This window comes from Pristiophorus japonicus, chromosome 5, assembly GCF_044704955.1.
Source record: "Pristiophorus japonicus isolate sPriJap1 chromosome 5, sPriJap1.hap1, whole genome shotgun sequence".
Lineage (NCBI taxonomy): Eukaryota > Metazoa > Chordata > Chondrichthyes > Pristiophoridae > Pristiophorus > Pristiophorus japonicus.
In genome coordinates this window covers 40966881-40983458 of record NC_091981.1, presented here as the reverse complement: position 1 = coordinate 40983458, position 16578 = coordinate 40966881, and the positions used below count along the sequence as shown (strand labels likewise).

General features: G+C 45.3%; 1 protein-coding gene across 3 annotated transcripts in view; it reads right to left on the bottom strand.

Annotated features, from left to right (window-relative positions):
• LOC139263787 (genetic suppressor element 1-like) overlaps nt 1-16578 on the bottom strand; it is a 224737-nt gene that overhangs the window by 64713 nt on the left and 143446 nt on the right. For all 3 annotated transcript variants that reach the window (XM_070879833.1, XM_070879835.1, XM_070879834.1), the window contains exons 4-7: nt 13121-13284; nt 3733-3942; nt 3184-3372; nt 474-838 (exon numbers count right to left, since the gene is read on the bottom strand). In XM_070879833.1, coding sequence (XP_070735934.1) covers nt 474-838; nt 3184-3372; nt 3733-3942; nt 13121-13284 — 928 coding nt within the window. The remainder of the gene's footprint in view (nt 1-473; nt 839-3183; nt 3373-3732; nt 3943-13120; nt 13285-16578) is intronic.

Genomic DNA, 16578 nt, shown 5'->3' with positions numbered 1-16578 from the left:
GGGCAAACTGAGTGTATTGTGCATTCTTTGTGAGAAAATTGGGGAATTGTGCTGACACTCATTATCATGCTATAGATTTTCATGTTTAATTTAAGCTCATGCACATTTTGTGCAAGGCTACTTAAGGCTAGCATTTTAAGAAGATCATGTGTTGCACTAATCCCCTTTCCTAGGACTTATCCTGGCAGCTAAAAGATATATCGTGTTGTGTTTAAAGGTGTATTGTCTTCATATCAAAGTGGTTGAAAAAACGGTTTCTTGTTTGGGAACAAGGTAGGGCAGGAGAGATGCAGGCGACTTTTTTCACAGACAAGTGATGTGCTCATGCATTTTTTGTGTGATTTATTTCATTTTTCTGTTTGTATTTAGTTGGGAAAAAGCTTTATGGAACAGTTTTTGTGAAGCTGATAGCACTTTAATGGGCCAGATTTATCTGTTTGAGTAAATCAGGGCAGAACATTTTGAGACAATACCTGGTTGAGTAGATGGAATAATACGCCATGAGTTTTTGTGCTCATCATTCCTTTGAATAGGCTGGAACTGTTCCATTGCAGAGATGAAATCCTTCCACCCTTCCAAACGTCTCTTTCCTGTATCATTGATCAGAATTGCATTCTTCTCTGCCCCATATTCAATCTCGAGTTCCTTTTCCTGCTTCATTTCTTTCCTTCGTTTAATCTCTTTCTCCCATTCCATTTCTTGTTGTTTTTCTCTCTTCCTGCCCTGTTCTGTTATCACTTCTGGCTCCCTTTCTCGAGGAGTCCCCCGTTCCCATTCCTTTTCTTTCTCGTGTTCATGTTCCTTTTCTTGCTGTCTCGTCTCATCATCTATTTGCAACCTGCGGTGACAAAAATAAGCCACGAGTTTTTTTTCCCTCTTGCTTAAACAAAAATTCCTGCTTTTAAAGTTCCTCCCAACATATGCCATTCATCAATTGAGAAGGATGCTGGATGACTTGTTCCTAGGCCAATATCACAGCAACTGGATGTTAGAGGGTGCTGAGCTGCAGTCACTTATCCTTTGTAGTTCCATCCTTCCCATTTGAAAATTTTTAGGAAATGCGGCAGCCAATTTTCACACAGCAAGCTCAGACAAATAGCAATGTGATAATGACCAGATAATCTGTTTTTAGTGATGTTGATTGAGGAGATAAATAGTGCCATGAGAGGTTCTGGTCCATACAGGTGCATTGAAAATGAGCTTAGCAACAGTCGAGGGTAGTGATAATTGGAAGATGACCTGCCTGGAGAAAAGTAGCCAGTCGTGCTCCCCAAGGATGTGTTCTAGGACCCCGCTGTACACAATATTTGTGAATGATAATAGGGCATTTAAAATAGTATTTGCTGATGACATAAGGCTATGTTGACAGGTAATGAGCAGAATGGAGATTGATTACCTTCATGTAGATGGGCTGAGATATAGCAGATGGATTTTAATTTGGACAAATATAATGTAATGCATATAGAAATAGTAAATTTTGTGCAACGTGATAGAAGCCCATTTTATGATAGGCTGGAATAAACACTAAGCGAGGTACAGTCAGCCCCACAGGTACACAAGCAAGTAACTCCCCTTAAAGGGGCAGCACCACTAATATTTCCAGGGAGGGTGGTCTAAAATAACAGACAAAATTCGAAAAGTAAAATCAGGAAAGATCAAAACAAAAATTCCATGTGGTGCCCATTGATCACGGTCAATGGTAAGCATTGCAGGCTTGTGCCCATTGGATCAACCCAAGAACCTTTTGTTCTTTTCCTTGTCAGTTAGCTGGGATAGAAAAGGAAAAGGACAGGGGTGGGGGTCATTAATTATACCTTAAAAGTATCTAGATAATGTAATGCAGTTGTTAAGAAAGAAAACTGGGCATTCAGATACATCATGAGGATTTCATGTTATAATAACTTAGAAGTCATTGATGAGGCAAGTCTGGAGTATGATGTGCAGTTTTGGTCACTCTATCTCAAAAGGACTATCGATTGGATAGAGTTCAGAGTAGAGTGAGATGAACGATCCCAGGCCTTAGGGCTTAAGTTGTGAAGAAAGAGTCAGATGACAGAGTTTATTTTTAACGATGGAAAGAATGGAAGGAGATGCATTGGAAATCGTGGGCACAAATCTCATGTCCCAATTTTCCAAGGCACAGCCTTTTGTACACCTTTTGCTGCACACTGCTTTAGAGAAACATTTCAAAACTTTCGAAAAAAGAGGAACCCTCACAATTTAAATCTAAACTAAAATGCTTCATAGTGCTTTCCTAATATTTATGAACATACAAATACATTCTTCAATTTTAGTGCCGATCACAGTAAATCAGAAAATTGCTAGTAATGAGTACATTGCTATTACTGTCATTATCAATTATGTTGAACTTAGGGTACCTGCTAGAAATGTAGTCAGTTTAGAACAAGCTGACCTCTAAAATCTGAGGCCTATCCAGCAGACTCCTGCTGCAACTTCCATTGGAGTCCACCAGAAACAGATTAAGAACTGGAATTTCGAGGTCCTAGCCCCCAGCCTTGCGCCAAGATTTTTGGGATGACCTTGTAGAGGTGGAACCTTCGCCTACCTCTCACAGGGCTACTGATGTATGAGGGGTGGGGAGACTCTGAACATCAGAGTTCCTGCACTCCAGACCTTATTTGAGACCCAGCATAATTTTGGTGCAGATACACCTGGTCTACTGGCTAAGCATGGGGCAGATATTGGGCCCAACTAAGGGTTCAGGCTCGGATCATAGCCTGGATCCCCAAAGGCTTGTGGCCCCCTTTTGTAATGGGGCCATAGAGAGGCATCTCAATGTTCCCATTGAGAGAGTGCAACCCCAGGCCTGGGACTCTTTTGCAGGACTTTCTGGGTTCTTTAGTGGAGCACGGAGGGACCAGATGTGCCCCTAGCCCGCCAGAAGCATACAAATTGTAGGACCTGCTCCCCCCACCCCGACGTGAACTTTGCCGGGGTCAGCGGAGGATGTCCGGGGCGGGTGTGACTCAGCACTTATGCTGAGATGCGATTCCTCATGGAATTCTGGGGCTGCTTTCTTTTACAATTTGATCCCAGGTTAGTGATCCACATTGGGCTCTGACCATTTCCCTCATTCCCTCAGAAGAAACAAATAAACAATTGAAAAAAAACATTGCAATTGTTGTTATTATGCAAGGTGTGTATGCTTTGATCACTACTGACCTTCCTGCTGTAAGGACCGACAAATGATCAGAGTGTAAGCCTGAGAGTAAAGGGTGAGCTACGCCCGGTGGCTGTCTCATACCAGCGAGGGAGAGGTGCATATTGGCAGCTTGGAGAGGTGGAAGGGTACCAGGCTGTGGAATGTGAAAGAATGGCGTTCGAAGTGACAGGACATAAGGGTCATCCATTCTGTAAATTAAACACACACAGATTACTCAAACTGTTCCCAACGACTACAAGCATTCATTGTGAGCAGCTGTTTTTCATTAACGCACTCTATTACTAGCCAGTGGATCATTAGGGATACTAGACCTAACACGAGGATATCACACTATCCAAAAGATATTTACAAATCAAACCCAATTCTGCATGCTATAGTAGTAGTTTCTGAATTGCATGGCTCAAATGCATAAATCAAGTTATAAATACATGTACTAAAAGGCCATCTTATTTCTCTAATGGAACCACTGGAGGTTGATTTGAACTTTCTATTCAGTTTGGTATGCACACCAAACCAATATTTTTATCGTGCCATACCAAGATACTAACCTGTATGTTGGATGCTGATAAGGAAGGTGGGATAGGAAGGCAGGATGGTAGTAAGCTGCAGATGCAGCAGCTGTTGGGGAATCCAATCCTAGTGAAGGCAGAGAAGGCAATGTCCGCATTTCATCTCGTCCATGATATGGACGGAAGCCTGCAAGGAAATCATCTGATCTGCTGCTGGAAGATACCAAGTGTGGAACTGGTCTCTGTAAACTGCAAATTTATAGACGGTCAGGAAATATATTCTATTGAAGCAGAGAATTCAGATACAGTTACTAAACTAAAGAGACAATACTATTCAAATCTACATTTGCCACAACATTATAGTGTCCGAATGTTGCTCTTTTGAAAGATCTCTGTCTCTTCAGTGTCTGTAACATACATAATAAAAATTCTCATAGATAGATCACTTAGCTACCCCATATGGTATATTGGTGTTTGGAACTTGAATTCTTTTTTAAGATGAGCGACATTAAGCTTATGTAATGAGACAGGGTTAATTAGTAACCTTATAGGAAAAGATCCCCTGGGGAAAAGTGATCATAATATGACAGAATTTCATATTAGATTTGAGAGTGATCTAGTTAAATCCGAAGCTAGGATCTTAAATTTAAACAAAGCCAATTACGGAGGTATGAGGTAGATTAGGAAATTTGATTAAAAGATACGACGATAGATAAGCAATGCCAAACATTTAAAGAAGTAATTCATAATTCTCAACGAATATACATTCTGGTCAGGAATAAAAACTCCACTGGAAAAGTGGTACAACCATGGCTAACTCGAGAAGTTAAGGATAGTATTAGATTAAAAGAAGAGGCTTACACTGTTGCCAAAAAGAATAGTAAGCCTGAGGATTGGGAAAGGATGACCAAAACATTGATAACGAGGGAGAATAAAAAATATGAACGTAAATTAGCAAGAAATATCAAAAAAGATAGCAAGAGCTTTTACAAGCATAGTCAAAGAAAGAGGTTAGTGAAAGTAAACATAGGTCCCTTAGAGGCAGAGGCAGGAGAAATTATAACGGGGAATAAGGAAGTGGCAGAGATGTTCAACAAATATTTTGTGCCTGTCTTCATAGTAGAAGACACAAAGAACATGCCAGAGATTGTGCAAAATCAAGGAAACAGCCTCGTAAATCTCCTCTGTACCCTCTCACGTGCAATTACATCTTTCCTGTAATGCGGTGACCAGAACTGCATGCAGTACTCTAGTTGTGGTCTAACCAGTGTTTTATACAGTTCAAACATAACCTCCCTGCTTTTGTATTCTATGCTTCGGCTGATAAAGGCAAGTATTCCGTATGCCTTCTTAACCACTTTATCTACCTGGCCTGCAACCTTCAGGGATTTGTGGACATGCATACCAAGGACCCTTTGTTCCTCTACACTTCTCAGTGCCCTACCATTCCCTTGCCTTGTTAGCCCTCCCTAAATGCATTACCTCACATTTCTCCAGATTGAATTCCATTTGCCACTGTTCTGCTCACCTGACCAGTTCATTGATCATCATCACCATCATAGGCAGTCCCTCAAAATCAAGGGAGACTTGTTTTCACTCTAAAAGTGAGTTCACAGGTGGCTGTACAGTCCAATGCAGGAATTACAGTCTTAGTCGCAGGTGGAGCAGACAATGGTTGAAGGAAAGGGTGAGTGGGGAACCTGGTTTGCCGTACGCTCCCTCCGCTATTCATTGATATCTTCCTGCAGTCTATGGCTTTCTTCTTCATTATCAACCACACAGCCGATTTTAGTATCATCTGGAAACTTCTTAATCATACTCCCCTACATCCAAGCCTAAATCATTGATATATACCACAAGGGACCTAGTACTGAGCCCTGCGAAATCCCACTGGAAACAGCCTTTCAGTCACAAAAACACCCATCCATCATTACCTTTTGCTTGCTGCCTCTGAGCTAATTTTGGATCCAACTAGCCACTTTGCCTTGGATCCCATGGGCTTTTACTTTTGTGACCAGTCTGCCATGTGGGACCTTATCAAAAGCCTTGCTAAACCCATATGTGCTTATCCAAAATGTGCTTAAAAGGAGGCCATTCATCGGATTTCCTGATCAAATAGCAAGTTCAATTTGTGAGAAAATGATTTCATAATATTTTTATTGGACAAACCAAAATAATTAAAGACAATTGCAAAGTGGATTATTTACGCTTGACACAACTTTCCTTACTCATTAAACTCTACCCTCCACTTCAGGAGAGGTCTAATTTCAGTTCTGGGTTCATAACTCCATTAGCTGTACAGATTTCTAAAAGATTCATTTATAAACGGCTCGTCAATCTGACTAACTATATAGTTTGTCCTCGTGTATACATCACTCCATGACTTGCTGTTTTATCGTAACTGCAGTATCAGCTTGATGGCTTCTTCCCAACGAGCGACAGTACTGAATAATTTCAGCAAAGGCCAGGATTTTGTTCGTGTACTTATTTGCTCTGCAAGAGGCATGTAGGGAGTCATTTTATATAACCAAACTACTGGCAGGGAACTTCACCAGCTGGGGATGTGCATTAGAAATTCTGGCCGTGATTTTCTGACCATTTAGATTAATGGTTTGTAAACCATGAGCAATACGTGCCTGGATTTCCAATATGTGCTCCCGGTGGGTGAGTCTTCCCACCAGCAATGCAACGTTCGAAAATGACCCAGATAAAAATCAATTGTAATGGATAAATAGAAGATAAACCAAAGAATAGTTGGCGTTTTAAACTAAGAGCAATGTCAAGAAATTCAGTCTCACATTGAGTTCACAGGGTGATAAGTTCATGTTGATATTCTAATGCTGCCATGATTAGGAGAGTAAGCGACAGCGTAAAGTATTTCTTTGGTGTTCCTGGCACAGAGCTTTATGACTGGCAGTACATATTTCAGAATTAGGCATGCGGCCTAAGAATTAATAGTTGGAAAATGATGGGGTGTGAATCCTAATTCGCAATGTGCACTTCTGGAAGGCTGGGCTGGGCACTGGTAATGCTGAAAATGAAAATTTCTGTGAAGGCTTTTAAATTTTGTACAAGAGACTATAAAACTGGATGATTAACCAGTATTGACCTGAAATGTTAACTCTGTTTCTCTCTCCACAGACCTGCTGAGTGTTTCCAGCATTTTCTATTTTTATGTCTTTTAAAAAATTTGTTCATGGGATATGGGCGTCGCTGGCAAGGTCAGCAATTAATGCCCATCCCGAATTGCCCTTGAGAAGATGGTGGTGAGCCACCTTCTTGAACCACTGCAGTCTTAAAGGTAGTTTTGTTGTCGTGATACAACTATTTTGTTGTAAATTAATAATCAAGTGCCCCCTGATTAAAGGGGGGTGGGGGAGGGGCACACTCCAAAGAACTTTTCAAGTGCCCTTTTTTTTTCCTTGAGGGCACAAAACACAAATTATACAAGTGCCCCCTGGCTAAAAGGGGTGGGGGCACTAAAACCGACAAACATAGACAAATTAAATTTGAAACATTAAGGATCAAATTAAAATTTGGTTGCCGGGGATGACAACGCACTCCAATCCCTCCGGCGTCCACCTCTCGCGTAAGGTCGCGAGCGTACCGGTGGACACCGCGTGCTCCATCTCCAGGGACACCCTGACTTGGATGTAACCACGGAAGAGAGGCAGGCAGTCGGGCTGAACGACCCCCTACTGCCTGGAACGGGCGATGGCCCCCTTGGCCATGCCCAGGAGCAGTCCGACGAGGAGGCCTTCGGACCTGCCCGCTCCCCTCCGCACAGGGTGCCCAAAGATCAGGAGTGTGGGACTGAAGTGCGGGACTGAAGTGCAACCAGAATTTGAGGAGCAATCCCTTCAGATATTGGAACAGGGGCTGCAACCTCGCACATTCCAGAAAAACATGGAACATGGACTCCTCCAGACTGCAGAAATTGCAAGCAGCCTGGGAGCCTGTGAACCTACTTAAAAATTTATTGCACGGGACTGCTCCATGCACCCCCCTCCAGGCCAACTCCCCAATAAATAGTGGGAGGAGTCCCGCGTAGAGTGCACTCCATTGGGGACCCCCGCCTCCTAAGGGTGACAAGATGGTGCGCCATGGCATGTCTGGATGGCAGACGAGGATGGCAAAGTGGAGAGTGTGCAGGAGCAGCCCGTACAGGAAACCCCTCCGCGCAGCACTGAAAGGCACGGAGGGGATTTCCCCGAGGAGGCTCAAGTTGTGAAGCTCTGGCTCCCGAAGGAGGTTCCGGGGCTTGGCGTCGATGAGGAATTCTGTCCGGACGGGGGTCAGTTCGTACGGGATCGCCCCACATGCTTGGGCCTCCTTGACGCACCTAACGGAGTCAGGGCCCAGAGCTGTTTTTAGCGACTCGATGGCATTGGACGCGCGCCGGATGTCGGCTTAGTTTAGGCGCCATGCCAGCACGTCTGCTGCCATTCAGCCCTCTCCTCCTCCATCGAGCAGGTCCCTGACCCTAGTCACCACACCAGCCACAGCCCTCTCGTCCGCCTGCCACCTAAAACCGCGGTCATGGAGGTACGGATTCCTGAGCAGCAGCTCCTGCAGAACAGCCGCCACTCTAGATGGGGGAAAGCTGCACTTGGTGGCGACTCTGGTTCCAGACCCTGATGAGTTCCTGATAAAAGACAGGCAGCTCCTGGACGGCGGTCCTGACGCCCTCCAGGCTCACAAACAGGAGCTGCGTGTCATAATAGAGGCTGTACTGCTGGCGGAAGAAATACGTCACCAGTGCACGCCACCGAGGAGGGGGCTCGACGTAAAGTTATCTCTGCAGGGTCTGAAGACGGAAAGTCGCACACCAATGCCTGACCGCCCTCCCTAAGACTGTAGCAGAGACCCAGTACTTCCTGTTGTTCCAGAAGAAGTCGACCAGCTTCTTCTGTATCTTGGCGACAAACGCAGGGGGAGGGGTCAAAGTGACCAGCCGGCACCACAGCATAGCAGCCACCAGCTGGTTTATGACTAGCGCTCGACCCCTGTAGGACAGCACTCGGAGCAGCGCCCTAGGCCTCCAGCTCTTGCCAGTTTGCCAGCCAGGTTTCCTCATCAGGGCTAAGATAGACTCCCAGATAGAGAAGATGGGTCGTGCTCCAGGCAAAAGGCCCGAGCTCCTCCGGCAGGGAGTCCACCCGTCACTGACCCACCAGGAGTCCGGAACATTTCTCCCAGTTGATCCTGGCGGAGGATGCGGACGAGTAAATCTCCTGGCACTCACGCATCCTCCGCAGATCAACGGGATCCTCGACCATGAGGAGTATGTCATCAGCGTAAGCCGAGAGAACGACCTCCACGCCCGGCCCTTGCAGAGCCAGTCCCATCAACCTCTTCCGCAGGATGTACAGGAAAGGCTCCACGCAGATGGTATATAACTGGCCGGACATGTGGCATCCCTGGCGCACCCCTCTCCCAAAGCGGAGGGGCGCTGTCAAAGACCCATTAACCTTCATCAGATATTCCGCGGCGGTGTACAAAAGTCTGGGCGACGAAATACGTCCTGAACCTGAAAGCGCGGAGAGTTCCAAACAGATATTCGCGATCCACCCTGTCGAACGCCTTCTTTTGGTCTAGGGAAAGGAAGGCGACTGACTGACCAGCCTCCTAGGAATGGTAGACCAGGTCCCGGACCAGATGGATGTTATTGTGGATTGTTCGGCCCGGGACCATGTAGGACTGATCGGGGTGGATCATGTGGACAGTACGACGCCAAGGCGAACAGACATATTCCTGGGAAAAATTTTATAATCCAGGCTGAGGAGGAGACCAGTTCTTAAGTAGGCGAAGATCGCCCTTCTTTGGCAGCAGGACGATGACTACTGTAGTCATGATACATGCTGCCTAATGAATAGTGATACACGTGCCCAATCAGTAGTGATCGATACACGTGGCCAATCAGTAGTGATCGATACACGTGGCCAATCAGTAGTGATCGATACACGTGACCAATCAGTAGTGATCGATACACGTGGCCAATCAGTAGTGATCGATATACGTGGCCAATCAGTAGTGATCGATACAGGTGGCCAATCAGTAGTGATCGATACACGTGGCCAATCAGTAGTGATCGATACAGGTGGCCAATCAGTAGTGATCGATACACGTGGCCAATCAGTAGTGATCGATACAGGTGGCCAATCAGTAGTGATCGATACAGGTGGCCAATCAATAGTGATCGATACACGTGGCCAATCAGTAGTGATCGATACAGGTGGCCAATCAGTAGTGATCGATACACGTGGCCAATCAGTAGTGATCGATACACGTGGCCAATCAGTAGTGATCGATACACGTGGCCAATCAGTAGTGATCGATACACGTGGCCAATCAATAGTGAAAAATACTGGTTAATCATTCATTTTTAAAGTCTCTTGTACAAAATTTAACAACGTGCCTTTTTAAAGATTGATTTATTTGTGAAAACGATCATCATGTCTGACATGACATATTGCAGAATATATCGGATTTTAACTGGGTTGCTGGGTGCAGTGGGAAGGTATCTAGCTGACAGGCGACAGAGAAGTATGGCAGGGCTTGCATCACCTTGGATCTCAAGTCAGTACACTGCCAGCTGGTGACCGTGCATCCTGCAGCAGAGGCCATGGAGATGTCTGCAGCGGCCTGCTTATAATTTCGAGTAAAACATTGCAAAATGCAACAGCAACAAAAAAAAAATCAAACCAGTCCAATTAAAATATGAACAGCTCCGCTTCTTTGGAGGAGAACCACGCTTGCCATATGTTTTACCCTATTTTGACAAGCGGATTATAAAAATTGTAGTGTTAGGGGAGTAATTAGGCAAATCCTAAATAGATTGCAGTGTCGAGAATCCAGAACCTTCGGCACCGAGGCCGTTCCGGATTCCGGGCTTTTCCGAACTTTCGATCGTCGTTCTGACATCACGAATCAGAAAAAACCCAAGGCCAGGTTTGGGTATTTCCAGGTTTCGGAACGTCAAAAAGGGTGGGGGTTGTCCCCGCCGAGGAGCTGTTCAGGCCGCCAGTCCCTTCGATGAGGTTGTCGGGCAGGACCCTGCCACCAAGGTGTTTGGGCGGGGCCCGCCGCCAAGGAGGTGTTCGGGTGGGCCCTGTCGTGGAAGAGCTGTTCAGCCGGGCTGGCGAGGAGGCCCCGAGGTAAGGGCAGCGGCGGCAAGCGGGGTGAGACGAGGGGTGGTGAGGCGAGGCCCGAGGTCAGGCAGCGGCAGGACCCAGAGGTTGGCAGGGTCCGGATTACGGAACAGTTTGTGGATTCCGGACGACCCTGCTGCGGATCGGTCCGGAGCCTGGATTTTGGAACATTCCGGAACTCCGGATTTTCGTCTCGGTACCTGTATTGTGTTCCTATGAGCAGCATTGCCGCCGAGACTGTGCAGCTCCTGAGTTTTTGTTTATGAATCAATTTGCTTGTGTTTAAAACATTTCCAGCACTGCCAGTCGTTGAATCACAGCTATCCCTTTGGAATTCCATAACCAGATGCCTGACAACAGAAGCTCAAAAGGAACAACTGAGACCCAGCCGACTATAGCATCATAAAATCATATAGCACTGTAACTCAGTGATAAAGCAGTGAACCATTGTTATAAGATGAGGAACGCAAGAGCACAGAAATGTGCAACATGAGAAGGCTATTTGCCCTCCTAACTCCATCTTATCCACAGATTGTATTCTAGTTGATCTAGCATGGGCTTTGAACATGAACGCTATGGAATAAAAATCGACCCCCTGGACTTTATTCCACTTGTGAGTCACCTCTCTCCCCGGTCTTACAGCCACCTTTAATGTGGGTGTCATTACCTCACGCCCACTTGAATGCAAATGTGAGTAAATTTGCATGTTCTCTCTTAACTGGTGCTCCACAGGTGTTTCACAAACATCGAGTAAATGTGGGCATGTGTAATAAACGGTTTCATTTCCAGGTACAATTTTAGATATACAGGGAGAAATTAGCAACCACTTGGTTAGTGCTAGGTGCTAACATTACTGCACCTAGCACTAATGCACAGTTACATCATGCATCTTGGTTATGCGACACATTATGAAGATTAAGATCAAAATGAAAAACCAGAATGTTTTATTGTGAATTTTACTTCACATTGTGGATTTTGTGTGTTGGGATGGGCAAATTCAGTGCTGGCTGATGAATGTGCAACAAGGCTCAGTGTGGGCTCAGTTATTTTTAAAATTCATTCCAGGATGTGGGCGTCACTGGCAAGGCCAGCATTTATTGCCCATCCCTAATTGCCCTTGAAACGGTGGTGGTGAGTCGCCTTCTTGAACCGTTGCAGTCCGTGTGGTGAAGGTACTCTCACAGTGCTGTTAGGGAGAGAGTTCCAGGATTTTGACCCAGCAACAATGAAGGAATGGCGATAAAGTTCCAAGTCAGGATGGTGTGTAACTTGGAGGAGCACTTGCAGGTGTTGGTGTCCCCATATGCCTGCTGCCCTCATCCTTCAAGGTGGTAGAGGTCGCGGTTTTGGGAGGTGCTGCCGAAGAAGCCATGTCAAGTTGCTGCAGTGCATCATACAGATGGTACACACTGCAGCCAAAGTGCGCCGGTGGTGGAGGGAGTGAATGTTGAAGATGGTAGATGGGGTGCCAAACAAGTGGGCTGCTTTATCCTGGATGGTGTTGAGCTTCTTGAGTGCTGTTGGAGCTGCACTCATCCAGGCAAGTGGAGGAGTATTCCATCACACTCCTGACTTGTGCCTTGTAGATGGTGGAAAGGCTTTGGGGAGTCAAGAGATGAGACACTCACCACAGAATACCCAACCTCTGACCTGCTCTTGTTGCCACAGTATTTATGTGGCTTATCAATCACTGCAGGACAATGATTTTGATATATTTTTCTGTCTCATTTTCTGCCCTCTGACACTGAAATAGAAACAAAGGAAAGGCAGAGTGGAAGGTAGAGTACCAAGAAGTAAGGAACGCTGGTTGAAATAATACAGGAGATAGTGCGGGTGAGGGTGGAGTGACTAGAGTTTAAAGATTAAAAGGTTGCCATTCCAAACTGTGCATATGCATAAGCCACATGCTACAGTACACGACCTCTAAGCCTCCACGAATAAATCAACGATAATTACTGTACTGTCGTGGTATACATTTTTAATATAGTAACAAAAACACAGATTATCATGCCACAAAATATAAAAAGCAATCATATGGGGAAATACCTAGTTACGGGAAAAGAATTGATTAAAATATTTAATAATCATTAAGCATTATAAGACTAACCATAACTGGTTAATGCACCGCGTCAGATTTCTGGGTGCACTCTTTTAAACGGATTGCCAACTTCATAAAAAATAGTCCAGGGAGAAATTTAAACTTTCTAATACTGTAGCTGTTAAAGAAAATGCCACTGTCCTGGTGACTAATATAATCAGGATATATAAAGACTTACTTGATGGTTGAATATGGTGACTCTTGGATGGAGTGACTGGATAGATAGAAAGCAGGATGTGAGGAAGCAAGGTGTGTGGGCACTGATGGCTTGTCCTTTTTTAACAAAGACTCTGTGGAAAGTGGGTGGTCACGACTTCTGGATCTCAGGGTGCTGTCTGAGGGCTAAGGAGAGAGAATATAATTATTGTTAGTTGTCTAAAACCTTAACTCCAGCATCTGCTCTAAACACCAAGAAGGAAGAATGTGCCATTTCACATATAATTAAACAATTACAGTGTGATTGGAGAGGTAATGGAGAAATACTCATTTGCATATTTGCATGCTGCTGCTTTCCTAATTAATCTTTCTTTCCGTTAGCAGGCCTGCTGCAGCTGGCCTCTGTCTGTTTAGATCTGTGTTGCTTTCTCACTCCAGGGAGCTAATTTTGTGTAATTTGCAACAGAGGAAAACTGCATTAGTGGTGAAAAGAGTGCCACAAATTCAGTTTAGATGCGCACATAGTGCGACAAAATCAGATTAATGCCAGTGTCACAGAGTGTGGCACCATAAATCCAGTTTAGTGCCACATTTAAAGCCATGAAGACAGTTTCATATAAAAATGGCGTAAATGCATTTTACACATGCACTATTCGCGCTCAGGTATTTTGAAGGAGATGAAAGAATGAATAATAAATTATATTCTGTTGCCACCTTTGTCTGCTCCACTAGGGGAACATTAAATTCATAATTTTTTACAGTCTAGTCGCGGCACTATGGTACCTGATTTTGAGAGAAAGTAATTTATGAAATTGGGTTTATGAAATTTGTTCTTGTCCACGCACTACAAAAATCATGTTGCCCACTCAGCAGCAAAGACACACAGGGAGATAAATACCATAAATGAAAGTCTATATTCAATCTTAGCAGATGTTAGGATCAAAGACATTGATCCCAGTGGATGCCATGTAATGACCAGAAAGGAATCAGAAAGATGAAGTGAGGATACAAAGAAGCAGAAGGAGGAATTATAACTCCTGCTGTCCAGCAGAAACTGTTCAAAATGGAACTTAAATTGGAAGCAGTGTACTTATGGCTCAATTCCCACCCGGGAATTTTAACATAGCTGGGGTTTGTTTTCGGTGACTGTGATGGCTGCCTGATTCAAGTGAGAGCCTTATAAATTTATGCAAATCAGAATCCTAACACACTGATAGGACTCCAATGCAATTTTAATGGCCTACTGAGTGAAGTGTCCACTGAGAGAAAGAAGCAGAGAGTAAGGTAAGGCAAGTGTTAACGGCCAGGGTTTTACTCTCGCTGACAGCTGCCCATAGACTTTTCCCGGGTTTGTCAGCGGAGATTTCCTTTAATCCGGTGTTTTTTCCAGAGCGGCAACCTCTACATGGAATCTGTGGTGTCTGTGAACAGTGAAAGCACCAGTGAGGCTCTTCAACCAATTAGATAGCATGCTGTGCCTGGAGTTGCTCAGTTATTCATATCTTATATCTGTACCCAGGAGCTACCCTTAGGCTAAGTAGTAGAATTCCCATCTCTATGTATTCTCTGTAATGTGTCATTGACATCTAGTTCAGATAAACCTACATTACATGTAATACATATAGGGGACACATTTTCCAGCTGGTGGTTTTGGTTCCGCCAGTACAGAATGTGCAAGTGTGGGGCAGGAAATTGAGCAAGGAATTCCTTTTTTGGTATCCCCACCCAATTTGCAATTTCTCGATTTACTTGTACACTCAACTTATCCACAGAAAATAGTGGGTCCGAAAATCACCGCCCCCGAAAGGACGGCTACCGCAGGGTTTGGGCGGTCAATCGAAAAAATTGATCAGCAGCCGCGGTCGGGTACTTTTCCCTCCCCCATCCATATTCAGCTCGAGGAGGATTTCAGGGTGTTCACTTCTGCTCGAAGCAGCGCAGTGAAGCAGCTGTAAAGGAAGGTTTCTAGCGGTGAGCTCTGCAGCGTGCGGGCCGCTGGAAAGGGACTACCACAGCGAAATTCACCGAGGGAAAGGTAGGACTTTTCCCCGGCAGTGCCCCCGCGAGGTTTTCGATGCGGAGCTCGAACGCGACACCGCTGGGGTCCTGGGGGCGATAAAAAGTTTTATTACTTATTATTGTTTTTATTTCATTTTCCAGCATGCATCCGCAATATTTATCTTTTCATATCGTTTTATTAATTATTATTGTTTATATTTCATTTTCCAGCATGCATCCGCAATATTTATCTTTTCAGATAGTTTTATTAATTATTATTGTTTATATTTCATTTTGCAGCATGCAGCCGCAGTATTTATCTTTTCATATAATTTTATTAATTGTTTTGGCTCCATTAAACCTGCTGAGTGCTGCTCAGAGGTTTGCACATAATCCTGTACTTTTGTACAACTTTCAGGTCTGACTCTTTAGTGGAGTCCTATGGCTGCAGAGACCTGCTTGGCAGGGTTCACCTTGAGGATGGGAGGAGTGTTGGGAGGGCGACACCTGGTACACCTGGTTAGAAGCAGGGCGGCATGCAGGAGAAGGCGTTGCCGTCAGCACCGTGCAGACAGGCAGCAGGCAAGGGAGGCAGCAGCCATGATTCGTTCATTCTGCACCAGAGCAGTGCGCCCGCCGTCTTCACCAGCCCGAATCAGGATTGCGGTTGGCTTCTTGGAGACAAGGGATATCGCCTGTGGCTGCTCACTCCTCTGCAGAACCCCAGGATAATGTCAGAGCATGCATACAATGACGCTCATCATGCCACCAGGTGTATCATCAAACAATGCTTAGGCATCCTTAAGCAGAGATTCCGGTGCCTGGACTGCTCTGGTGGCACCTTGCAATACTCTCCTCAACAGGTCTCCATAATCGTCGTGGTCTGCTTCATGCTGCACAACCTGGCCATCATGAGGGGTCAGCCGCTGGAGGTCGAGCCAGCAGTACCACCTGCAGTACGACCCATCGCCACCCTGGAAGGGCTGGGTGCAGACTGGCCAGCACCCTCCTGGGAGGGTGCATCCTCACATATATGGAGGTGCCTGACACCTCCCCTGCAATCTCCCTCCATGCATTATGTATTGCCTGTCTGCCAGGTCTCCCCACGTCAGGAAACCATATTCTTCTTCTGTCCTCCATACTGTCTATCAGTGTCTCCAGCTCCATATCAATGAACCTGTTGGTTCGGAACCTCTTGCACCAGCCCTCCTTCCAAACTCCTTCCCCCCACCCCTGGGCCTTGCTGCAAACTCTGCCCTTTAAAAAGGCCAGGGAGCAGCTGGCTCATTAGAAACCCTTACCTGCATGCTGAATTTCTCAGTGGTGATAACGCTCAAATTAAGACAGCCACATCGCTGAAAAATCCACTTTGGAAGGGTTCATTAGCACTGGAACCCATTTGTTCACTTTTGGAGTTGAATATGGGATGGCTCAGCCACGAAAAAATTTTGGCGCTAATGGCCACATAAAGGTGAGGGGAGC